We start from the raw sequence: 26,390 nt of genomic DNA, 5'->3' as shown, positions 1-26,390 counted from the left end.
ATCAGGTGATGATTCGTCTGCCTTTTGTGTTTCATTCACAGGAAGGTTTGATACACAGTGGATGTTTTGAATGCTAATTAAGGGTCTCGAATGAAAAAAAAAAGAAAAAGGAGAAAAACAACCTTTTCACATCCCTGAGCTTTCATCCCGGCTCACACCTCACCGCTGCGATGTGTGATGCTTTTCTTCCTTCGATGCCAAATCTCCATCCTTCACGCTGGAGCAGACAAGGGGATTGATTGCACTGTATTGCCCCTGTAATTTTCCATGTCGGATGGGGTCACTCAGTCAAGAAAGGAAGTAGTCAGTCATTGGCTCCAACTCTTGAAATGCGAATTAAACTTGAGTTCTTTCTCAGAGATGCAGCAGCATGATCAACCTATCCTATCCAAAACTTTAAGAGGTGCTCCTGCATCGAACCAGTCTTGTCCTGAAGTGCAGTTTTTGACCAGGTGGGGTAAGTCCACTGAGCAATCATACAGTTGATAACTGACCTCAGACACTAAGATATTCACCATTATGTGTTTTATGTTTAAGAGTAGGATACAGATTTGTAAGATAAGACTGAATAAGAGAGAAACCTGTGAAATACTTCTTTGCTTTTTGAAGTTAAAAGCCCAACTACCAGAGCTTATCAGCATTTTAAGTGGTAAACAAAACTCCAGAGGAACGGTGGACTTGGCTTTTATTTTTACAAACATATTTATTTCAATGGACTTATTTATCTATAAAACACTTCAAATGCAACAAACTGATATACGTATGTACAACACAAGTAACAAGGATATTAAGACGATTTGGTCAAATTCTTAAAATCTTCAAAAAACATTACAATGAGTGTTAAATGAGACAGCTACAGATGTTTAATCTTCAATGCTCAGACCTTGAATTGCTAATTATTTAAAACAACCCACATCTTGGTGACAAAAATAGTAAAAGAAGAACAATGAAAGAACAAAGAATTCAAGTGCTAAGGCAGTGCAATACTAAAATGATAACAACAAATCAGTACAGAAACTTCTAAACGGGTCACTGTCGTTTCAAATTCAAAGTCGTCCTTTTCGCTGTCTAGTTGAGAGGCACTTTTGCCATTGCACTCCGTGACTGAGAGTTTTCAAGCTGGGCCGTTCATTACTGGCTGTTCAGTCCTTGATCAGACGTTTGACAAGTGATTAATCAGACAGGCGGCCTCAGTGGAGCAACTGAAAGTTAATTTCCACACTTCTGCGTGCGGAGATGAATTCAAAGCATGTGCAGACGGGGCAGCTGCCTCAGTCTCGCTTTCAGGGTGACCTCTGCCCTTCACATTTGTAAGGACTACATCCAGTCTGACCAATCCACTCTTGTCGTCGCCATGCACCAGCATGAGACGTACATCTGAGCGCTGACGAAGAGTTAGGTCATGGAACTGGGTACGCCAAGGCGCTGTGGTGACACAGTGTGGAGTTGGGTGAAAGACAGCATCCTCCTGTAGCAGACCAAGGTAGGTATCCGTAAGAAAAAACTGGGCCAGACGCTCACTGTGGGTGCTGGAGCTGATCTTCACTGCTACACTTGTGTACAGCAACAGCTGCACCTCTCCCAGGTCGACTGATTCTTGAACCATGTTACAGTGAAGAAGATAAACCAGATCAGCAAGGCTCTTCTGAAACCGACAGCAAACCTTTAAACCTGCATCAAGCAGCAGGTCAGGTATGCAGACCTGCCAGTCTAGAGACATTTTCATCAAGTCTCCATGGAGCAGCGGATACTGAGATACCCTGCTGTCCCCAGGGCAGATGATATCAAGTATGGCTGAGATCAACTCTTTAGTGTGCTTCTGGTTGTGGGTATAGACACCCAGGATGCTCTCCTCTGTAGTGCCCATCAAACGCAGACTGTGGCCTGCTAAGCCTATCCGTATTTCCTTGAGCTGCAACAAAGGGAGGTGATGGAACAAAACCAGCAGCCCAGAGTCAGTGGTCACGGAGTAGAGGCCAGATTCCATCAGGATCAGGAGGGCAGGCTTGGCCTCAGGTTGGCTGCATTTGGACACATTCAGGAAGTGGAGAGCTACAATCTTCTGAGAGGTGAGCACTGAAGTGGAAATGATGGATTGCAAAGCATCCACCATGTCTAACAACGACAGAGTTTGTAGGTTCAAAAGGGAATTGGGAAATTCTATCAACGTTTGAATGAAAATTGGGACAGTCATTGAGTTTTCAGATTCCTGATCTCCGTCTTCAGTTGCAACCTCTGTCTCACTGCTGCCTTTCAATGGCAACACCTCTGCAATTACTTTATCTCCTGGTTTTTCATGAGCATCAGCCATGTCTTGCTTTTGTGGTGACTGAAGATCATTGATACTCCTGTTGCTTTTCCATTTATCCTCTGGGATTGGTTGCACATCATGTGGCAATTCTTCTGCCTTGCTCAAGATTGGTGTCAACACTGGAAGTTGTTTGTTGTTTGGATTAATGTAGCCTTGAATTATCTGAGCTGCCTCCTCGGGCTGAAGGTGTCGAGTTATATTCATCTGGATGTGCTGTACGAGAGGTAGATCTTTCACCATGGTAAAAATGTGACTATCTCTGATCAGAGAGAAGACAAAGCTCCCTCTAACCATAGAGAATACCTGGCTGTCCTTCACTACAGACAAGACATTACTGTCCCTGACCAGAGAGACAACTTGGCTGGACCACCGTGCCCCAATAGGGTTTAATCTTACTTCTGTGACTTGTTTATGCAGTACAGATGGAGAGCTCCAAAGGAGACGCCCGGCATCCTGCACAAGCCAGGACACTTTGCCGAGCAAAGAGCCCAGCCCTGAACTTTGAGCTGTGGCTGCAATAGTCTCTGTCACACATGCTCTCGGGATCTCCCCCGAAACTCCAGATTCATCCATCTCTCCAGAGCTGAACTTGCATTCTGAGGTGGTTTCTTTGGGTGGAGAGGACGCCGCCTGTCTGCTGAGAGGATTTCGGTCGAGCTGAGAATGAGCACTGTTCTGTGAGAGAAGGACCGACATGGCTCCTCCGTTGCTCTGCAGGTGGGACATGCAGCCTAATGAGCTCCCACCAGAGCCAGGTCTCCCCTTGTAGCAGTCAGTCACGACACCTTGGATCTCATTAGCATTCCCCTCTGGCTTCATGCCACATCCATCACCCGGGCCCAGGACACTTGTCTTCTGGAGGCTGGCATTCCCTGACCAAACCTCCTCTCCCTTATAACTTGCAACTCCTTCCCCACTCTGAGCTTTCCTCTGTGGCCTCTCAGACATGAGCCCTGGCCCTGATTTATGACACAAGTCCCTCTCTTGCTCCTGGCCATCCCCGATGCTTACTCCACCCTGTGGTGCGTCCCCGTTCAACTCAAAACTAGAGTGAGGGACGGGATATCTTCCAGGTATGGCCTAGTTTACATCGTGTAGGTGGATGAGAGAGGAGAAATAATGAGACAAAAAACTTTGAAGAATTTACAACAAATTATTGCTTTTGCTGAAAAGGAACTAAAATAACTTTAATTCAGTTAGGTTTATAAACCTATCTTTATTGTATTTGAATATATAAAGTTGCGTATAGGAAAATTAAGTTAACGATAGCATGGTACAGATATAAAGAAAACTATTTCACTGTGCTTTAAAAAGAAAAACCCCTACAGGAAAATGTAACGGGGTTTAAATATGTGCATAATAAACACACATAACAAGCCGAGGGAAAAAGTATTTCATGGCTCATAAAAATCTTTGTCGGGCCTGTGCTGTTAGCGGGGAGAGGTATTGACATTCGCTCTGTTTTGCAAAGACAAAAAAGGACTAGAACTCCAGTTGCACAGTGGCAACGCAATGTCACTATAAACAAAAATCGCAGAGTTGAGTCTCGCTATTTGCACACTGTGGCTTAGCTCTATTCGGTTTCTTGAATAATTCCAGACTGAAATTACTAACGGCTTATTGACTGAATCTTTGTTTCTATTATCTTAATGAAGAGTGCAATTTGTTGTAGTAGTTTAAAACAAAAAAAACATACATACTGTAGAGCTGAACTTCTCTGTAGGGGTAGAGGTAAGACAAAAGCTTGAGCCTTTGGACTCGTCTGTCTCTGCAGCCAGCACATCCATCTGTCTGAAAAGTCTGCAGTGAAGCAGACAAATGAAATAATACGTTTCACGTTCTATCAGAATACAAAAGTTGCGTCTTGACAAGAGGAGGTGTGAGTACAATACAGCTGTGGTTCAATGTTTAAAACATGCCGCCTGGCTCTTTGTTTTCGAGAACAAATTTAATTATTTGCCGTGTTGCGACACTGGAGACATCAAACTGTTTGCAGGCAAAAGACAAGTGTGAAATAAGCCCCACCCCGCCCTCACTAAAACTATCCATTAGATTTAAAAGGCAAACAGCCCAAATGGCTGGATGAGATTAGAGCCACTCTACTAGCTGTGAAATTAAATAGATTCTGTGCATGTTGATTTGAGGATTTACATACAATACTCAGCTCTCCAGAGGGGCGGACCAGAAACCACATATACAGCTCAGAATGATTTCTGACAGTAAACAGCGGCTTTGGCTGGGTTTTGTGTAAAGCTGCAGGTTGACGAAGGGAGAAAGCGGGAGCAGTTAAGCATTGACAATGTCAACAAGAGACGCACTGCAGGTCCTGTTGACGATTAAAGGATTTTTGCAGATCCTGAGGATCAGTGCAGAGGATGTCCTGCACTCAGAGATGTTTGTCTGCAAATATGAGGAGTGCAGGAACACCAATCTGGTTTTCCTAGTCTGTGAAGCAAACCACAGTTTCACTATAGCTTTGTTTCTGTTGCATGCATTGCTCACAGGCGGCGGTACACAGTGTTCCTGCAAGGTATGACTGCAAAAGTGAAAAAACAAACAAAAAAAAAACATCGTTAATCCCCTTTTAACTCACCTCTCTGCCACTTTGGTCTTCTCTTCTTCTGTGTGTTTGTAGAGAAGCCGACTGTTTCCCTTTGGATGTCTCTTGAAGTCCCAGTTGCATCTGTTGACACTTTCCAGGGCCTGCTGCCATCCGAGTTTCTCTCCCGCACTCCTAATCAATAAATCATAAAAAGGTAACATACATCAGCACACAGTCCTGAATCATTTTTATATGCACCTTTTTATACATCTCACGCCACATTTTCAAACTTATATAGATCATCCCTTGGCTGTTTTATAAAACCGAAACCCAGATATTTCAAACGGGCCCTTTAATGTTTACTAAAAGAGATAAAGTAGTGAAAAAAACTGGAGGCAGGTGTGAATAGATAGAATCTGTACCTGCACAGGAGCCCCAGTGTAACAACACCGAGCGTATCCACCAGTGTGCATAAAGTATTTCCAAGCTCTTAATGGCAGCTCGTCATTGGTCAGAGCAGACGAAGAGTAAAGATGCCACTTTGCCCGGTGGCCAGAGAGGGAGGTTACAGACAGAGTTGTCAGATAAGGGACTTTCAGAGCATAGGTTGCCATTAAAAGTTGCGCGGGTCAAATGCCAGATTGCTGGCTCCATCACTGGGAGATCTCGGAGTCCAGACTTTCTGGGTTTTAAATGGCTGCATTTCAACTTGGCTTCAATGTAGTCTCTCTGTAACACAGTCCATTTAATAAAGAGTGAATCAAGCACAGTGGGCCACTCTTTGCAAGAAGGTAAGAAGTGGGTATTATGTCACATTATGTGTACATAATGAAGTGGGTATTATGTTACATTAATGGCTCTTTCTCTCCACTTTCTGTCCATTGTACATTATGTTTGAGTACTAAAAACTCAAGGATTGGCATTTATTATTTTATGTTGCCCCCCTGCCAAACATCTATTATCAACCGCTCAATAAATCCAGACGGCAATGATTAAAGACTTTTTAAATGTCACTGTAACACGATGCAAAATTTTATGCTTCTCAAAACTCTCTCCAGAGTCTGTGTTTATCCCCGATACGTCTCAATTCACGGCTCCTTCAAACAGATCTAAAAATGCAGAAATATGACATGAATAAATGATTTGCTCACATAACAGGTTGAATTTGAAATATGACAGTGTTATGTGTATCTATGTCACAACACTTGCATGAGCAATAGGATGTTTTTTAATCTCATGCTTAGAGGTGAGGCCAGGTGAGAAAAATCCTTATTCAGTGCACTGAAATAGTAGAGATATACAAATCTGGGCAAACACAGAAACATGAAGGGCTCCAAAGCCCGTAGAGCAGGTCAGACTAGTTACCCTTTTCCTTTCCGCCGATTGTCGGTGCTCAAGAAAGTCTGTGATCCAGCTGATGCAGCAGATAATGTGCATGTTGCTTTTGTTGCGACGGAGCGCCTCTCCAAGCAGCCCGAGGGTCAGCTCATTCATATCTCGTGTCACTCCCCAAGCTCAACGGACGTCCACAGCCAGAATTCAAATTATTTACTGCAGAGGGTTATTTCAGGACTGATTGAGAAAAGGAAGATCGATTCCGTCCTTGCTGCGAGGGGGGGGGGGGGGGGGGGGGGTGGAGGTTATATGCGATGCGAGCAACATGTAGAACAACAAGGACAGAATACATGTCGGAGGAAGAGATGAGAAAGACCTTCCCCTCGCCGCCCATCTTGAACAGATGATGCCTCGGCGTGAGTGACAGATGAGGGCAGGCAAAATAAAATGAATACGTCGTTTAATAGTTTATGCCGCATGTTCGGGGAAAAAATGACACCCTCAGATGTGTCAAATAATGAGAATGTGTTTTGCAATGCGGCTCACTTCCATATTTGCCTCTTTGTATTGCATTATTTGTATTCCTCTGCTTATCTGCTTTAAACACCTACATTCCCCATCCATTCATTCCTCTTTCTTCCCCCGGCGACAAAACAAAATATTTCTGAGGCCGGATATTGTGCATGTGTAGTCACTCTATTATATCTAAATTAAACAATCATGCAAGTGGATCCGGGCGATTGTTGCTAAAGGGTCAGAGTGGAAGCGGTATTCAATCACCTGAGCTCAAACGTTTTTTTGGGGGGGTGACTACTGCAGTGTGAGGGGGAAATTACATGTCAAACAGCTCCACTTGTTGTAAAACATCGGGGTTAGCAGATCACCAGAGAGCAGGGGTGTGTCTCAAGTTGCTCACTACTTCAGTAGGTGGTGAATCACTGGAGAGTTAATTGGATTTTGGACACTAATTCAATGAACACTGAGACACTGACAGATCAATGAACTGTCACGCACAGTTCCAAGGCAGCAGCGGGACATAAAGATGTCACATTGACATAATGTCTCTAAGGGTTTGATATGTTATATAGAGTAGGGAAAAAAAAGGGGGAAAGCAACTGCTGATGATAAAAACAATAGTGAAGTTTGATTAGTAGAGACCATAGAGCTGCCAATGAAAATATCAAGGATATTATGCAATGAAGGGATCTTTTAAGTTCACATTTCTATTGAAAACTCTTCCCAGATTATTGATTATAGGCGTCCATATAATGGTTTTAACCGGCCCAAATTAATTTGCCTAAATCAGACTAATTTATTATCTGCAGCTGACAGCAGGCCTCATCGATTAAGACTTTGTCGTGACACTTTACTATCGCCGGTTCGGCTATAATGTTCAGTTTATGTTGAAACAGTGTAAGTAAGGTGGTAACTCAATTGTAGGATCATTATGGAGGATGTGATTTGTGGAGGCTGTTAAACTGGATTGAGTTAAACACTAAATTAGTATGAGGCTTAGTCCACCGACTAAAAATATTAGAAACATATGTCAGTGCAAGTTGAATCAACAGCTGTGCCAATGCCATAACCTTCATGAAGCTTAGATTTAGTGCAGGGCCGTTATATTAGAATGCATTTGTTTTTTTCTAGTGTACCTAAAGAACTGGCAAGCGTGTCTATAGGCACTGTTTAATTTTGTGTGGCAAAGATTTTAGACATGAGGACCCAAAAGGTCCACAGAGGACGAGTAGACGTGAGCCTTAACTTTATCTTCAGCCAAACTGACATTGCATTCCATGTTTGCAACTGCAAATAGTGGAAGTCGTGTCTCATTAGCATTGCAAAGTGTCTTTTCTGAGATGAGACATTTTTGCCCACCTAGCAGGTTCGATATGCCGTTTGAAGAAAATACGTGCCAGGCCACTGCTCAACCAAGTTCACACAAATCAACCCTTAATAAATACGAGGGGAGAAAGAACCCTTTCAAGCACGTGTGCTGCTGGAAACTCAAATTAGGGCAACCCTTGTGCCATGACTGCTTTTTAATTATATATACACACACCGTATATATATTTATTTTACATTTTTAATAGTGCCCATGTGAATGTTCTGGGGAGCTGACCTTGCAGGGCGCTGCAGTGGTTTTGGAAATAGGACACTGGGCAGTTCACTACCCACTGAACTAGGGGCAGTTTGGGGACTTACCCTTGGTTGTAGGAGACTTTTTTGCTGTAATTTCAACTGGCGCAGCATGAAGTGCTACAGAATGGCTTTTTTTGCATGTTTCCACCTCTCCTCACTGAAATGCTGCAATGATTTATGGCTTTGATTCGGACTACGTGCTTGATGAAGACTGTGGAGATTGAGGTGAAGCAATGCTGCAGTCACAAAGTGCAGACAGCTGTTGTACATGTCTGCATGTGTCTTACCTCGGATTCTGCAGCATCACCTTGGATGGATTCGAGGAGGATGTTGACAAGTCAGCCAAAGACACGCTGAAGGCAGACAGCTGCCCGCACTGCAGACAACACAATGAGACAGCACTGTGAATGAAGTTCTGCCTCAGTGAGACACGAGTGACAGCAGCCTATGGTGGATTTATGCAATAGTTAAATTATGACAATGCATGTCTTCGGTATCCTTGGTAGTTTTCTTTTTTATAGCAAGGAAGCTTGATGAAGTTTGACATTTGGATAAAAGTCTGGTAATATGGTAAAGCAAAGCTACTCTAGAAATGAGTGCACAGTCTGATGACCATGACTTATTTCTGAAAGTCCGTTTTGAAAGGCAATCATTTTTTATATTGTATTTAGAGTTAACTTCTTCAGCATCAGTTGTATTTCCACCTTTGATCAAAATCCAAGAACGAATTTCTTACAGTTTGCTTATACCGAGACAGACAACCTTAAAAATCACCATTACACAACAGTTATTGGCAGCATTCAGGGAGTGCTAGAGCATGTTCAGACTGAGCGAACATGGAACTCTCGAGACCGTCTCATTTAGAATTAATGTTAAAAAATAAATGCTAAAGACTCTCCTTGGAACCGCAGTGGGCCCTGGGTGCCCGTGCTTTGCTTGGTTGTAATGGTGTGCAGTTTTCAATAATGCAGAAAGCAGAAAGCAGTCCAAAACCAGACAGCTGTGTCTATAAAACGCGTGTGTGGATCCATTATACAGCATAAAATGTCATAACACGCAACACGGATTCACGGTCGAGTCACTGATCAACTTGATTTCACTGAAAAAACGCAACTAAAGATGCAGTGTGAGAGATGATTAGCGATTTTCATGCTAGAAAAATTAATAATTATACTATTTACTTCAACAAAGGCTTTAAGACACTTAGCTTGGTAATCAACCAGGCTCAATCTGTTAGGATTGTCAGCCAGGTCAGAGTATAACCAAAAGCAATGCTAAAACAAAGGCACTCGGACTGGACTTTGGATGATTTGTTGGATTAAGGGAGTCTACACCTGACCATTTCTGTGCAACATTACAATGTTCACACAATGTCCCTGCAGTGACATCCATCTTTTCCTATCAGATATTGTAACCTGGCCCTAACTTTCACACTGCCATAATGCTACGAGAAGGAAAGCACACAGGCAACAGTATTATTTATGCACAGTGTGAACTTTCAGAGTGCCTCGTGGTAACCTGCTTCATGAGTGCTCCTCTCATACAGACACTCACGGACTGAGAATGGCTTCCTTTATGCTAATTTACAGCTCAACCTCTTCCCCATTTTTATTTTCACTACAACGAAACATCTTCAAAGCAGAAACGGACCAGTCACCAGCCGTTGTGGCATATACAATAATACAGTAGTGCCGGGGTATTTAACTTACACTTGAATTATTCGTGCAGCCATTCGTCTTCAGAAGTGCAATGCAAGTGTAGCGGTTTATCTTCACTGACAGATCTTTCCTACTGGTGATCCATGGAAAAACAAAATACGTCTGGGATTTGATGTAAAATGATAAAATGTCAAATAATATTACATGTGTGCCCCTATCATGGCTCTAATAGATAGGAAAGACAAAGGAAATATATTTCCTGATAATGTGATAGATTGCCATGTCCTTCGAAGAAGTTTACATTGACAAATTACAGCTGGGAAGAAAAAAAAAAAAAAAAAACACTGAAGGCAGCATCCTAGAGAGGGAGGGTGCATTCACACAGTGCTTCTTTAAAAAAAACACATGAAAGCCAAAGGACCAGCTGGTGCAAGATGGACGAAAAGCAGCCAGCTTTGAAAGACGCTGCACCTGGTCCTTCTTTCAGAAACACCGGAGAGTTTTTCCTTACGTGGAACAGAGTCCCACAGTTGTGTTGAGAACGCTTGTGCTATTAAGGTCCGCTGCATTTTTTGTGAGCCAATTAATCAGAACAAAGAACGAGACTTTCAGACTAAAACAAACAAAAGCAAGGTGCGGAAAAGCTCCCAGGAGGTCTTATTTTGATCAGATTAAAGCTGTATGGATCGCGCTGGCGGTGTCGAGGAGCTTTTCGTGGGGAGTTTGAATGTGATTTCAGTACAATGCTGAAGGTTGCAGGCGTCACAACTGGTAGTTACGGCAACCAAGTGCATGATGTTGATTTGAGTTTGCAAAATTACCAAGGGGAATTTCAGCTGAGGCAGAAAAGAAAGATTCTCTCTCAGCTTTACAAAAGCACTGGGACTTGTCAGTGTTATTTATTCATTCATTTTCATTTATTTATTTATTTTGAGTATATTGACGGTACCTGGTTTTTCTCTCTCAGCTGGGAAACTTGAGTCGGGTGGTTGAACCGGAATATGGTTCCTCTTCCTAGCTGTATGATTGCACCTGGAGGCAACCCAAAAAATATAAAGCATGAAAAAAAAAAAGAGGCAAATTACAAACACGTTCACCATCTTCAGCTTCACTATTCGATATAAAAGCGGCACCGACCACTGAATTATGCATTATACCGGGAGAAAGAGAAGCAAAATGTGATGCGTTTCAAGACAGATGCAAGTGACAGTAATGGCGCTGTCTGCCAGGAAACCTTCGGAGGTGTGGCACGGTATCTATAATGCATAAAAACTTTGGCCATGGGACTCCTTCTTGCTCGTCATTGTGGAATTGCAGTGACCTGTCTGTGCACTGAACTTGGTGGAAACTTGACAAAATAGCACAAAAGTTCTCCGAAGATTTTCCTCTGCCGAGGCAAAGTGAATGAATTGCCATGAGGTCTGTGACTGGCAGTGGCCAAGACCGGGAGGGGGATGATTTACCGGAGAAAATGGGCCTATGAAACTTGAGAAGTCTTGTAAAGCTATGGAATCGAAGTGATATTAAGGTTTATATCAGACTCGTGTTCATATGGCCATATCCACAGATTTTCCTTGAGGTCTCTCCTCCTCCTCTCGCTGCACAGCAAATACTAATCTTGCTACTACTAATGACTTCTGACGAGTGACAAAGCACCTGAGAGAGCAGCCAGTGATGGATTCCAGCTGCTGTTGGACTGAAAATTACTATCATTTGTTCAAGAAAATAGGTTCAGATGCAGCCGTTTCTGAAGGGGGATATTGGATAAATTGAAATGGTTATAAAAGAGAGTACCGTAGCCAGACCCTGTGCTGCCAGGTTCTGTGTGCAGTTTTTATCTCTCAAAAGCAAAGCAATGTGGATGAGGAGGCAGTAAGCAATGAAATCTCCCAGCCCCGGCAAGCAAGGCCTGCTCCGAGGGGCCAAAGCTTCAGCTCGGCTTGCCTCTGTCCTTTAAAAGGTTAATGCTCTGGCCCACTTCAAACCGGTCGGCCCTATCAACTCCATCTACCAATTAAATGGAGGGCCTAGGGCTTTGTCTGGAGCTTTGTCCAGGGCCTCTCGCCCTTCAAAATGTTTAGTAAGAGAAATGGCATCTGCCCTGTGGAGAGCTGTGTTCACAATCCACTCATGGCCCGAGTGCGGCGCCGTGGGGGAGGCAGGGACACAAAGTGGATTTCATTTGCAGATGTGATGCAGTGATGTCATATAACTGCATTCAGAATGGATGAAAGTGTCACTCGGCTCCCACTAGCCAAATAATTGTGAATCTGGGAGAGAAATCTTCATTATTAGGGCCTTGTCTTGCGTCCACCCCCCTCCTCCTCCCATTGTGTTCATTAGAGAATATCAGGAGCAAATTAGATTTCACAGGAATACTTACCCCGAGTCAGCTGGCAGGGATCTGTGACCACAGAGCCATTGACTGAACACAGTGCACCATCCTGAGGGAACAGAGTCACGGCCCCAGCACAGTTCTCCAGCACACAATGTTCACCGAGGAGCTCAGGCCCATGAAGCACTACAATACAATTATGAAAGTCTGAATAACACAGCCGCTGTGGATATAATGTAGTAACCATAGTGTAGCAGCCCTGACTCACCAATATCCTGACTGCACGATGCTTCATCGCTCCCAATCAAAGTCCTGCCCTCCTGCGGTGAAGATTAAAAGGTCATGAGACGACAGTTTGACAAGCAAAGCAATGTGTGAATTATACAAAGCCGAAACGATCTATTCACTTTCAAATAATAGAGGATGATTCCAGTGCTAAGCAGGTTTTCATCGATGCCTATCAGATGAGGGAGCTGGCAATCCAGGACCACTCCACTTCCCTCCTTCCTCAGAGCCACGGCCTCCTCCTGTGGGGCACAGGAGAGCATACCACAGGAAAGAGAGAGTCATTCAATAGCCCGTAGCAGGAATGGAACACAATATAAAATAAAAATGCTGACAGATATTTAATGGCAACCAGCAGAAAACTGAATTCTTTATGACTGCTCTTCCTTGCCCCAAGGCCAAGCAGAATAGCGGGGTTCCAACCATGTGTCGCCATGAAGCAGCAGAGTGGCTAACGGCAAAGGAGATGCCATAAATCATTCAGATTAACGCGGCGAGAGTCAAACTGTACATTGTGTTCAGCGAGCGAAACAGACGGAGCAGCACCACCGCCCCCCTACACACACACGTGGGTTGTATACCACGCGCTATTGGCTTTATCTTTACATAGCTATTGACAGCGCGTGATGCTATTAAAATACTATAGGGCTTGTGAAGTGACAACTTTATATGGCATCAACACACATCAGCTGCTGTCATTTACAGTTTTTCTAAAGCAGCATTATATGGAAGGTCAAACAGAAAGTGTACATTAAGACAACAAGTGGAAAGTAAAATACTGCTTGGAAGCAAATGAAAAACATTAGAAAATCCATATTTCACACATGCATTAATATTGCAAATTGAGGCATATAAATCGATCAGCCACAACTTTAAAACCACTGACAGGACAAGTGCATAAAGTTGATCATCTTGTGACAATTCAGTGTTCTGCTGGGAAACTTTTCAACCTGGCATTCGTGTGGATGTTACTTAAACATGTACCATCCACCTAGACCAGACCAGGCACCCCCACCCCATAGCAATGACACTCTTGATGGCAGCAGCCATCCTCAGCAGGATGCGGCCTGACAGACACAAAAACGGTTTAGGAACAACCAAAAAAAAAAAAAACGTGAAAAACAGCTCAAGGTGTTGACCTGGCCTCCAAATTCACCAGATCCCAAACTGATCGAGTATCTGTGGGATGCACTGGAACAAGCCTGATCCACAGAGGCCCCTCCCCTCAACCCATAGGACCTACAGGACACCCTCAGAAGGCCCATGTCCATTATCTGATGAGTCACAACACTTTTGGAGGCACAAGGGAGACCTACACAATATTTGGAAGGTGGTCATAATGTTATGCCTGGTGGGTGTAAATTACAACTCAAAAGTCAGACAGAAATTGATGTCTGCATGACGAAAATAAATGCACGCTTGTACAGAAATCCCTACTGAATATGCACTTACCGGTGTTAAAGCACCACTCTACCGAAATGTGATAAGAAATAGAGAAACCGATTCGGTCCTCGAAAGCCATTTCTAAAAGCACAGGAAATCTACACTTTGAACATCTGGTCGGCCTCATCTATCGCTTCGCTGCCTCCAACAATTGCAGAGTTGCTGAGGAAACCACACCATATAGCGTGTGTGTCTGTCAAAAGGCGATTATTCATTTAACTGTGGATAAAATGTCCTTTTAAATAAGAACCATTCTCTACCAAAAAAAAAAAGACCAGACATGCTGCAGATAGAATAAATTCACGGAGCAGTTAATTTGGCAGTCATCAACCAGAAATGGAAACACTTGTCCTGGAATGACCTGTGGGTTCAAATGGACTTCTGAATGAAGCCATAAAGAGAGACTCAAGCCGCAAGTGTTAAAGGCTGGTAACCTTTTCTTTGGGCCCCAGGCTGAGGCTGTTCAATAACCCAGAATATGCCCGTGTGCAAGTGGCCCAATCAGAAGTATTCTTCCATTAATCTGGTGGACTAATGCCTCACATTGCCACGGATTATCAAAAGTACCTTCCCGAGAGGCCGAGCAGAAAATCTCCCACATCGAGGATTCAGAGGAAACACTCTGCATCAACTAGCCCGCCCCCCCTCCCGGTTTCAACCTCCTCCTGCTCTACCGTATAGATTGGACCGTGAAGTGAGAGCCGTGTCCACCGCCAGCACCACCTCCTCCTCGCTCATTGGCAGCTGTGAGATGGGAGAAATCCTTTTTTTCTAATGAAGAAGGAGAGGCATCGACCACAGCCCCCGTACTTAATTAAAAGGGATTTTTCACAGACTTCATTAGAGGTGAGGAGCAGCCCGGCAGATTAATTCCCTGTGTCACTTTCCTCAGACGCTAGGAACAGATGAGATCCTCTTATTTTCTCCTCACATTCACATACATTAGAGAGAAAGTTGCTCCTCACCACACCCAGCCAGTCAGTAGTAAGTGCAGCGAGGACAAAAAAAAAAAAAAAAGCTTTCAGACTGAGGCAGCTGGTGAACATACTGTAATTAACTATGGCCCGGACCAGCAGCCAGGCTTGGGCAGCATTTAGGCTTCCATTAAAAGCCATCATTTGTGGTTGGGCAGAATTTTAATGGATTTTTTAGTTTTTTTTCCCAGTCGCTTAGACAGTTAAAGTTCCTGACTTTTGCCATCTGAATTTCAAATCGCTGCCAGCCAGTCATCTGTACTGGCTGCCCGTCACCATTATCAAGTGAAGCAACTTGCCAAGAGAACAGATTAAGTACCGAATCCAGGACGAGAGGAAAAACTTCTGCGTCTGAATTGAAAGGTTAATTTTCTTGCAGGAGATGTATTTATATAACTGAGCTTACTGGTCTTTATTAAAAAGTAAACACGTAAAGGGAGAGGCAATTACAGGACCGGTAAACAAAATGAAATGTAGGCTTTTGTTTGCGGTGATTGATTATATTCCATTGGTCCAGCTGTCATTTCTTTCTCTTTGTGTTTATGTGTGCGTGCTACATGTGAAAGTGGAATCTCAATCAGAGCCATGTTGTTCTGGTTGTAATACAAACTGTTGTGTAATTAACTTGATATGCAGCCATGCGTGGAACGTGTGGTTAAAAACTGGAGAGGGATCCAACCCCCGATAGAAGCACTTCTTTCTGGGCTCCTAATCAGTGAAGCTAAACTGTTAAATGCTCGGTTAATGCTCGTCATTTACTGAAAAGCCATTAAGTGTTATAGATTGGATAATTAATTCATATAAAAAGGAGTGACAAAATCAAGTGGACTTATTTTATTTTAGGGGCCCGTCAAAGAGAGATCCCTTTGTTTGCATGAAAGATGGCTTTGTGGATGGGTAATCCTACACTCTATGGGGTTCAGTGCCCTTCTGTATTCCTAGAACCAAGTAGCAAGCTTGAAATGGTGCAAATTCCTTCCGAGTCATTCTTCGCATACATTTTTCTGACATATTACTAAATTCCAAATATCATAGAAAACTGGGCAAGCTACAAAAACGCGAGCAACAAGGACACCGAACAAACTGAATCTGAACACGAGGTCCGTGCATTTCATTCCATGTTATGCAAGTCTGTGCAAAGAGTTCAAATAAGTAGTTTTTAATAAATCACATCTGGCTAAATTGAAGACTTCCAACAAACTCAGCAAAGACGTTTCTTTATAATTTGTTTGAGGAATGTCTAAAAATTGAGAGGATGGTTAATCTACAAGTAGAGTGTACAGTCCTCGTTTGAATAAATGTCTATGAATCTATAACATGAGTTGCAACCCGAGTTTCAAATGTGACCCTCCAAAAAATAAATAATTTTTATTGATTAAATTAAGAGAAAGTTCGTGCCAACCTTTACCTGGTGCAAAGAAAGGCTGATGACGATATGAAAAGGTCATGAAATGCTGCAGTGACTATGATGTATAACTGCTGACACTACGAGTTAGATTGACATTAAGCAGAAGCAGGGCTGAGAGCATTCAGAGTTAAAGTTATGCTGATTGTAGCATGTTTGGGGAAATGCAGGAACGACCAGGATCAAAGACAAGCCGTGGTTCATTTTATCTAACCGAAATAGAGGTTCCTCCCACCGCACCGCGCTACAACGGGACCTGAAAGGGTGGCTGGAGGAGCAGAACTCAACTCCACTCATGAAGCGCGCACACACTCTTCTCCGTGCTCGAATGTGTGTGTTTTATAATTATTTAAATATACCCCTGCAGAAGAACATGATTTTTACTTTACCCTCTTCCTGCCTTTTTTGTTCTCTCAATCTGTTGCCGCCTCTGTCTGGTAAGAGGCTGCTCTGGAATCCATCTCATATTAATTACTTTCTCTTTCCCACATGCCCTGTAACCAATCTGGGAAGCTGACGATGAATAACTTTGCATTCTAAATCTGCTTTGAATACAGAATTCAAAATTCTGTTTACACCGCTCTTGGTCAACTTGGCTCCTTAAGGCCCGAGCAGAAATTTCCATCTACCTTTCAGCATCAACTAAATTAAACACTATATATATTTATATATGAGAATTGGAGAAGACTGTTCCTAATTTAAAAACCATGTGCTGGCGAAAGAGAACATGCGCTAAGTATAACCCCATACATTCGATATGTGGCGGGTGGATCAGAACCAAATGAAATGTGATGGGGTTTTTTTAAAAAAGGAAAACTAATAAATGCCATCTCTGTGATTAGTCTTTTTTTTTTTTTTTTTTAATCAAGCATGTGTGCTGAATTATGAAATGTCCATCATCAATCTGGGGCTGGATGCGTTTCTCTGTACTGAACTGTCTTCACCTCTAATGTCTGTGCAGAACTCCGTGCAGGAGTACCACTTATCATTTTTCACCCAGGCAGAATGCAAATGCACAGGAAGACAAATGTCAAATCCATAAAGTCATTCATCAAACACGCGGAGCTTCGGAAACACCAGCGTGCCTACCGGTCACCAGTACAGTGGCCTTTTCGCCCGGGTGTCACATTGTGTCATGCATGGTGACGTGCTCGCCTACGCGGACGGGCACAGCTCTAAAAAAGGCATATTTTTTTCAGGGCAGCCAGCGGGAATGGGCGACGCTGCTCCTCTGCGTGATCGTGCAAACAAATTTACAGCACTGTAAGTTTAATTAATATGCTGGACAGTCAGAAACGAAAGAGCCATATGTCAATAATCAAGACCTCTTAATTAGGAGCAGTGACAGCGGCTAATGAGTTCCAACATGAGCTCATGAATAAAGCGCTGTCAAGCCACTAAATGTCACCTGCTAACCATCGTACAGAATAGAATGTTAATTATTCCAACATACACAGCCGACACTCATGTATATGCTATTTAAAATCCTTATAGCGTCTTCTGGCTTCACAAAAACAACCTTACTCTAGGGAAGGATCACTGATAGCTGTTAGAAACACAAACATATTCAGACGTCTTAGGTCTAAAACAACACAATAGTTTAACCTCGTGCAAAAACTGTGTTAGTAGCGTGTATGATGATGGAGACAAGAAGTCACTGCATACTTTCCATGACTGGCACGCCTCACATTTCAATGCATAATGCAACAGGCTACTTGGCCGAATACGTCGAGTCCCAAACAAATGACATTTGGTGTTATTTGGGAGGTTGGGCACAGATTCAACAGACAAAAATGTTGAGTGTAAATTCTGGGCTGGCAGCAGTGGCATTTTTATCGCACCTAGGGGTCTTTCCAGGATGCTGCCACCCTGTCCCTGCCTTAGAGAAGCCACGCTGGGTTTGAAGGAGAAAGCACGCCTGTTTTGTCTCACTTTGTCAGACTCCCAAACTCGGTCGCACACTAACTTCACGACCATTACGAGCACTCTGCTTTTGGATGCCATTTAAATCCAAATAGAGGGGAAATTAAATTTAAATGCCAGGTTGACTCGGCTCTCGATGCCCTCTCCACTCCATGAAGAGGCCGTTTGCAAGACTTGCAGTGACACCAGCTGGCAGGATGTCTTTACTGCAAGCGGCAACATGTATCAAAAAAACGTTTCTGGGAGTTTTGGGCTTTGTTGATGGATGGAGATAAAAATCAATGAGGTAAACCTACACACTACATGCTCTGTGTCCTTGTGTTTTTCTTGCACCAAGCCTGAAATGGCTCAATTTTTAAAAGAAAGAACAGCAACAACAAACTCTCTCTGCAGTTTTTCTCCAGCCTCCTTTTGCTCATGTCCAAGAATCAAACATACCATACCAACGTCTGTGAGTTAAACTAACTCACAAAGTAAGTATTTTTTTTCTTAAACTGGCCCCAAGATATTTTGGCAGAAGCTAAAATTTAAATGCATGAACATATCATTGCTTGTACCTGCAGAATACTCCCAGTCTCCCCCCATTTGCCGGTCCACTCCTTTGTCAGTGCCACAACCTGAGGGGTAAATAAGCAGATATAGCATGTGTATTATTTACAGGGGAGAAAATCAAACCCCTTTTTTCTCCATTAGGCAGAGAAGGATTTACCTTTGCCTCGTTCTGACGCAGCTTCTCCTCTACTTTCACAGAGGAAGACACCTCCCCACGGGACACCTGAAGTAGCAGTGAAAATACAACCCAACTTACAATACAACCTTTGAATATCAGACTGGCGACATGCGGAGCCTACAGCAGCATCCGCGTTGGCCTTTTTGTTTAAGCTGGAACACGTGCAGGACCTGAGTGGCTTCTTCCAGCAGCTCTCTGAGCCTGGTAACCTCCGCCTGCAGCTCTCTGATCACCTTCACGCTACCTTCCTCATTCACCGTGGGAGTGTTCATGATGTTTTTAGCTCGGCAGGCGTAGCGCAAGGTGTTCAGGGTCTCCATGTAGTTCACATCAGCAGGGGAAATGGCTGCAGTGAGATGTTGCCACGAAGGAACGTAGACAGAATTGTGAAAAACAGATAAATTATTTAGTTAACATTTTCTAATTTCAGGAAGTGGTAGAAATAAAAAAAGGGCGGCAAACACCTTCTGAAAACAGCCCGAAATGTCTCTTTAGTACATACTTGCTATCATAGTAGTCACTGCATTTCCACCCAGGCTGTCTTTTAGTAGCCATGTCAGCACAGAGTCTCTGTATGGGATGAATATCTGCTTCTTTTTATTCAACTGTCCTCCCAGGCCAAGGTCAGCTGAGAGGCCGCAGAGAAAGAAAAACACAGACTCAGACAGAGTGCCACAGAGATATGAAATGTCTCATCCTTAAGCTCCATGGATCCATTTTGAGAACAAGTGAGTCATTGCCCAATATTAATCCTTATAAATCTTGTATATGCCCACAGTGGTGACTTTAAATCCAGCCATACTTTTATAAGAAGTTATTTTTTTCCTTTCAAAAAAACAATTTGAAACCAAACATTGCAAAATCTGTAAGGCAAGCAGAGATGTAAACTCGTTATCGTTTTTAACAGTAAAGCCACATCAAACTAAACTGCTCCCTTACATATTCATCTGACACCTTTAACACTGGATAAATGTTTCGTCACTGTGTTGGTCATCTTTACCTAGAGCTGAGATCACGCTGCCCAAGGTGACCAGGGATTTGTTAATGTTGGCCCCTTCCTTCAGTCTGGTGCCCGTGGTGCGGGTGGCGTTGGCTCTCTCGCTGCCTGCCAGGTCTACCAGGTGGATCTTACTCAGCGTCTCACGTGGCAGCTCTTCATCAAACCATGCCTGCGGTGTGAAAAGAAAAGAAAAAAAAAAAAAACATTGCTGAGCAATCCTCGTTTCATCCAAAAGAGGCAACATCACAGGGGAGTACTTGGGAATATAGATAGTATCACCGCTAAAGTGCTACTTAAGGTTGAAAAAAGGAAAAAGCCTTTGAAGATGAGAAAAATACACTGAAAAAAAAAATCATCATTACACAATATGGATAAACTGGGCTAATTAGAGCTCTTCAGGCATGGCCTTTGCCAGCACAGAGGTATTTCTGGATTTTCTTGTGCCCCATTTCAAACAGAACATAAGACAAAGCAGCAAATATGCACTGATCAGCCACAACATTAAAACCACTGACAGGAGAAGTCAAGAACATTGACCGTCTTGTGGCAATACAATGTTCTGCTGGGAAACTTTTGGACCTGGCATTCATGTGGATGTCACTTAGACATGTACCACCCACCCAGACCAGACACCCCCACACCATAGCAATGACACTCCCCATCAGGATGCCGTCACATGCACAAAAACTGTTTAGGAACAACTAAACAAACAAACAAAAAAAAAAACATGAAAAACAGCACAAGGTGTTGACCTAGCCTCCAAATTCACTAGATCCCAAACTGATCAAGTATCTGTGGGATGATCCACAGAGGCCCCTCCCCTCAAAGGCCCCCCACTAACAACATTCTGTTGCCAGACACCACAGGACACCCTGAGGAGGCCCATGTCCATTCTCTGATGAGTCACAACTGTTTTGGAGGCACAAGGGAGACCTCCACAATATTAGCAAGGCAGTCATAATGTTATGCCTGATCAGTGTATGTTTAAACATTGCACCTGAGTGAAGGTGATGGTGAAGATGGCGTGGGAGCGGCTACTGAAGTCATTCATGCCCGTGCAGGCTGTAGTGCGGTTGGCATTGCCGAGAATGATCAGGTCCTCCATGTCAACGTGGCTGTCTACTGAGTGCTTGGATAGATCTACACACAAGTTGCAGTTTTCTGTGTTAGACTTTCTGCATTTCATACAAACTTGGTTCAGGTGAACATTAAGTGAAGAATAAATCCGTTTTACTCTCTACATAGGGTCCGTCACTGGGGTGCTCCCTCACTCTTAGGCCTCCCCCATCTGTGGATGGCATTCTCTTCCTGAGGAGGTCCTGCACGCGTTCATTATAGATCTCCAAGTAGCTGGAGCCAAGAGAGGAAAAACAGAAGTTTGATCCAATATTTTACACAAGGCCCCAAAAGCACAATTTAATGAAGGGTTTCACTGTTAATATGCAAATGGAACGGCGCCATAATGCAAACAAAACAAGTTACTTTTCAGCCAGCTACGAACAGCGTTGCATATTAGGTTTAAAGCCAAATTATTGTTCCTGCACTGTTCTGCTTATATATGCAATGAATAAACAAACATATGCAAAGCAGGTTTGGCAGAGCACCTCAATCAAATATGAGCTGGGTGTGTGGTAGATGCAGAGAAACTAGTCTGAGTGTGTGTGATTCAAAAACAATGTGAGGCATGGCGCAATTAGGCCTTACGAGAGCGTGACAGTAATATAATGGCAGGGACCATATCCCGTGGATGTAGCCATGCATGTTGTTATCGGGCACAGTAGGAAGAACTCAAAAAGGTTAAAATGCCCAAGGCTTTCTGAATATCTGGAAGCATTGCTACAATTATTGTAATACCAAAACAGGAAAGATTGTTGAAGGCAGTTTCTTGTGACTCTATTGAATTTATGACGACGTTGGGAGGAAACACTGACCTACTTACTGAAACACAAAGACAAAAGGCAGTCAAGATTCAAAACATAGAAACAGATATCCTCATGCATGGATGAACACAGGTGATCAATCAGGATAAGTAGAAGCCCAAACTTCAGTTCTATCGGGATCATAAAAACCCTGCACATGCAACATTTGAGTAAAGAGTTTCCTGCAACACTGACACTCAATGCTTTCATTTCACTGATAACAAATTTTTGGAAATTGTATTTGGAGGGAAATGTTATTAAAAAAAATCCTCCCTCAGTCAATTTCAGGCCATTCAACCATTCAAGGCTGGGTACAGCCCGTCAAATAAAACCTCATTCTAGAGCTGTATTAAGCCCTGCTGCACACATTAAACCAGATGGCAAACTAATGGTTTCCACAGTCACTTGATGGGCTTAAAATTTTCCCTTTTATCTCCCAACATAATCATTTAGGAGAAGAGCTAACACGTGAAACAGATATGAAGAGGTGTGATGTGATATCATTGGGTATTTTTAATATTATTTGATTATAGCAGTAATGTTTTTTTTCCTGCATTTTAAAGGCTACATTACAGAGAGGTCATACTCATTCTTCCGCAAAAACAAATCATCTATAGAGGTTGTGGACACTTTAGTTGAACACTTTCCTAAGAACCAAATTTCAGTCTCCAAAACTGTGCTCTAACTTATTTTCCCCTTTTCATCCAAATGTAAGCAGTATTTTTTTTAATTATTCTTACCCCCAATAATTATGCTACAATATGGATGTTGGCGAAATGGAATATAAAATGTATTGTATTTCTTGCTGAAATGATAAAAGATTTTCCCAAAATGCAATTTAGAAATGGCTGCATATGAAATCTTTATAAAACTCTCAATATAGTTTCAGCCTGAACTTCATTTGTGGATGCCAGCTGCCAAGTGTACCGCATATTTGAGGACATTCTGCAGGTTTTCTATGAAGTAGAGTTCAGGAGATAATAGTTTCCACATAATGAACTTTTCCCCTTTTATTCCAGTAGCAACTTAGGAGTTGGTGGTGTTTAGTGCGGGCAGGATGTGGCATGAAATGGTCAGTTTGGAACTCCACATGTCTTTTTTGACAACCTGTGGGATCCTAAGGGTATTATCATTTTATCTCTCCAGTATTCCAGCTGAGATCACCACCACTCCACCACCTCCTCCTCGCTGGCCTCGACGTCTTGTTGGATCGGGGTGGCCACACATCAACCATCAGGTTGAGTAGAACAGTTTGAAAACTAGTCTTTTCTCTTTGCATCTTCATGCACAACTCCCTGCCTCGTGTATTTTGGGGTTCTTGAGCTTACATGGCACAGCAACTTCTTGCCTTTTTGAATACAGAAACTTTTCTTTGTAAACCTTTATCAGACCAAATCCTCCGTGGTCTGAATCACTCAGACATGTTGTCATACCGAAATGATTATACTTCGGCAAAATACTGCAAAATATCGTTCTTCTTGCAAAACACTGCTTCAGATTTTTATCTTGAGATCTTTCTCTTTGCACATATTTCATGGAAACTGACTTGCTCAATAATGTGGAACAACCTCCTTAATAGGTTTCCCTTTCATTAAGCGAACCACAGACCATGAACTATTTAACAGCCCCTTTTTTAAGATTGACTCCAGAAATCTCTGAAAATTGACTATAAGTATGTCTGAAATGTCCCTTTCCAATAACATTCAGGACAGTAATTTTCCCATGACAGCATCACAATGTGTTTCAAAGTTCCATCATCAAGTATGAAGGCCCTTACCTGACCTCTGTGTGAAATGACACGTCGTCACTCTCTGCTCTGCGAGAGATCTCCTGGAACAAGCCTTCACAGATCCGCGGGATTAAACCTTTATCATCCTGACACATTAAAAAAAGAAGAAAATGCTACATTTGAAAGCCTTGCTACAAAATGATATGGTGCACTTTAAAATGACAATTACATTTTACTCCAATTATGTTCTCTTAATTTGGGTGTCTATGCTACGTCTTAACCACAACTCAGCACATGTGAAGACTGCTGAACAACACAAACAGCAGCTCATCTGATACGGAGTCACCGAAGCATAAAAGCAATTCCAGTCTGAGCCGCATGCCCTCTTGTTTTAATTACAAAGTAACAGATAGTAAGCATTAAGAGCCATATATAATTATCTGGGATGTTGACAGCAGCTCTGCTGATGACCTTGCACAAGTCTCCTGGCAGACCAAGCAGAACCCCCACTGGTTATGTGAAATTTCCATTGCTGCGCAAGGTGAGGAGAGAAAATCTATAGGGCGCTTCCCTCATCAAAATTTCTGATTAGCGATGAGAAACAAACATGTCTGATGAGGCTGCCGTCATTCTGTGTCTAATGCGGTCAGAAGTTAGTGCACCACTGAGTTAGCACCGCTGGGGTATTCTGCAATGTAAGCTCTGCAGCGCTGCAAATATTGCACCTGTGAATCTCTTGTAATCGTGGGGCCAGTTTATAGGGTGCATTTAGTGTGCATGTTGGAAACGACTAATCAGTGTCGTAGCGTAGTGTCGATTGCTGAGATAGTCCCTCTCGAATGTTTGTCTGTGCAAAAAAATTAATGTGGACAGTAAAAAGCTGAAGGGATTTACCTACAATAACGAGGCAACTTGTGCAAAGATGCATTGTGCAACCACTGAGATGGTCTTTCAGTGATGAAATCTAATTGTTTACTGATAAACTGTGACTTTTTGAGCGCGTGATAGGTTGTAGGTGTACTTTTTGAATTTGCAACCAAGTATTTTTAACAACAATAGAACACAAATCCTTATACATTGTGAAATCGTATCTTCATGATGAAGTGAATTGTGCAAAGATACTTTAAGTTAGTAATTAAAATAAATCTGCTAAGAGAGCCAAGACAAGACCTTACTTTCCGACCCATCATGGTGTAAGATTTCCCAGAGCCTGTCTGGCCATAGGCAAACACGCAGGCATTGAAACCCTCGAATGCAGCTTTCAGGACATCAGTCCCCAAGTCTTGAAAAATCTTAAGCAGCACCAGAGAAGAGGTTAGTTCAAATATCATGTTAAAAAAAAAATATAAAAAAAAAATGCATACCATACCATAAAAACCAAGCAACGCAAAGAGTTTAAACTGAAGAGTGAATATACCTTCTCCTGGGATGCAAATGTTGAGCTTTCTCTGTCACTTGAGTCGTATGAGAAGTCGTAAGAAAAGGTTTTCCCTCTGTCCTTCAGCTTGTCAAGTCGAACAGGCGAAGGCTGGGATTTCAAACACCCACACTTACTAAAAGCTTCACTGACTGCAGTGGATTTGTATTTTGTGATAATGTACCTTGTGAATAGATGTAGTGTTCCCCTTCATGTGAATGATCACCTTAGATGACAACTGCTTTTCTCTGTGGGGAAAAAAAAAATTGAGTGTGAGAGGATTAACATTTGGATAAGTTTGGGAAAAAACTCAAGCAGTCATTCTGCCTACCTTGTGTTCAGTGGACGAACTCGCACCGCTGCCCGCACCGAAGACATTGTTCATCAAAATCAGACTGAGCAACGTAGCTGTAGATTCTCCCACCCTGTTTTCTCCTTCTCTCGTGAAAGAAGAGCACGAGTGCAGAGTATTTGACTGCTAATTATCACACCTGCGGCCTGTCTGCCCTCACTTTCCCCATGATATGCGCAAACCAACCAGCAGGATGCTCCCTCAAACTAAAGTCTTGGTTTTCCTCATAATAACGGAGGATTTTGTTCTAATCTTCTAAAAATGTATTGCTCATTTATTGGTCTCAAAGCTGTTTTACGTCATCAAATAATCTCCACATTTGTCATAAAAGTTTTCAAGTCTTGAGCTGACACAAAAATTACTCAAGTACAGTACTTAAATGCAACTGTAGTTATGTTATGTACTACTTTATGCTTACCCAGAGAAATATTCCACTCCGATCAATTTCTTTGGCCTCTTTGGTTACTTTAATGTGAAGATTTCACATGTGTGTAGTTGGGGTCACATCTCAGTGTCCCCCAAAAAGTGATTTACTCACATGATTTAATTTCAATGAAAATTCAAATCGATCCAATATCTCACCAAAGACGAATATTAGAGGGAAAGGCAATAAATCAGTCCGCTGAACCAAACCTGTCATTTTACTTTAATAGCTAAAACTTCTGTACTTTTCCATGTGTATCATTTTTGACGCAGTATATTTACTTGCAAGTGTTTTGGTACTTTTACTTACAAAATGATCTGAATATTTATTCCACTGCCACATAATACAAGGGAGAACAGTAGGAGGCATGCAATATTTATTAGAAATGTAATTCAGCACAAGAGAACAGAAATCAATACAGTCACGATCGTTCATTTTTATATCCCCTGCAGCAATCTAGAAGGAAATT

The 26,390-nt window shown here is 42.6% G+C and overlaps 1 protein-coding gene across 2 annotated transcripts; it reads right to left on the bottom strand.

Annotated features, from left to right (window-relative positions):
* Positions 1-217: 217 nt before the first annotated feature.
* Positions 218-25,566, bottom strand: kif16bb (kinesin family member 16Bb). Of its 2 annotated transcripts, none has more exons than XM_084562272.1 (20): positions 25,477-25,566; positions 25,330-25,393; positions 25,146-25,256; positions 24,904-25,020; positions 23,777-23,874; positions 21,315-21,430; positions 21,078-21,220; positions 20,081-20,249; positions 19,583-19,708; positions 19,251-19,426; positions 19,060-19,125; positions 18,908-18,967; positions 12,728-12,847; positions 12,589-12,640; positions 12,369-12,506; positions 10,935-11,017; positions 8,615-8,703; positions 4,905-5,045; positions 4,012-4,111; positions 218-3,391 (listed from the first exon to the last, which is right to left on the bottom strand). In XM_084562272.1, the coding sequence occupies exons 1-20, from the start codon at positions 25,521-25,523 to the stop codon at positions 1,154-1,156; spliced, it is 4,254 nt and encodes a 1,417-aa protein (XP_084418398.1). In that variant the 5' UTR covers positions 25,524-25,566; the 3' UTR covers positions 218-1,153. The 2 variants fall into 2 exon arrangements, with proteins under 2 accessions (XP_084418398.1, XP_084418399.1); XM_084562273.1 differs by having other exon boundaries at positions 3,207-3,391; positions 4,008-4,111.
* Between the last annotated feature and the right edge of the window lie 824 nt (positions 25,567-26,390).

Source organism: Chelon labrosus, assembly GCF_963514085.1.
Source record: "Chelon labrosus genome assembly, chromosome: 15".
Lineage (NCBI taxonomy): Eukaryota > Metazoa > Chordata > Actinopteri > Mugiliformes > Mugilidae > Chelon > Chelon labrosus.
The sequence above is the reverse complement of the archived record's forward strand: the minus strand, read 5'-3'. Positions and strand labels throughout refer to the sequence as shown.

Excerpts from the sequence above, each read along its gene's own strand:
- kif16bb (XM_084562272.1), bottom strand. The coding sequence starts at position 25,523 with ATGTCTTCGGTGCGGGCAGCGGTGCGAGTTCGTCCACTGAACACAAG. Across the intron at positions 19,709-20,080 it reads CAGCGTGATCTCAGCTCTAG|CTGACCTTGGCCTGGGAGGA; the intron begins GTAAAGATGACC and ends GCGGCCTCTCAG. Across the intron at positions 12,848-18,907 it reads AGACTGGGAGTATTCTGCAG|GAGGAGGCCGTGGCTCTGAG; the intron begins GTACAAGCAATG and ends TGTGCCCCACAG.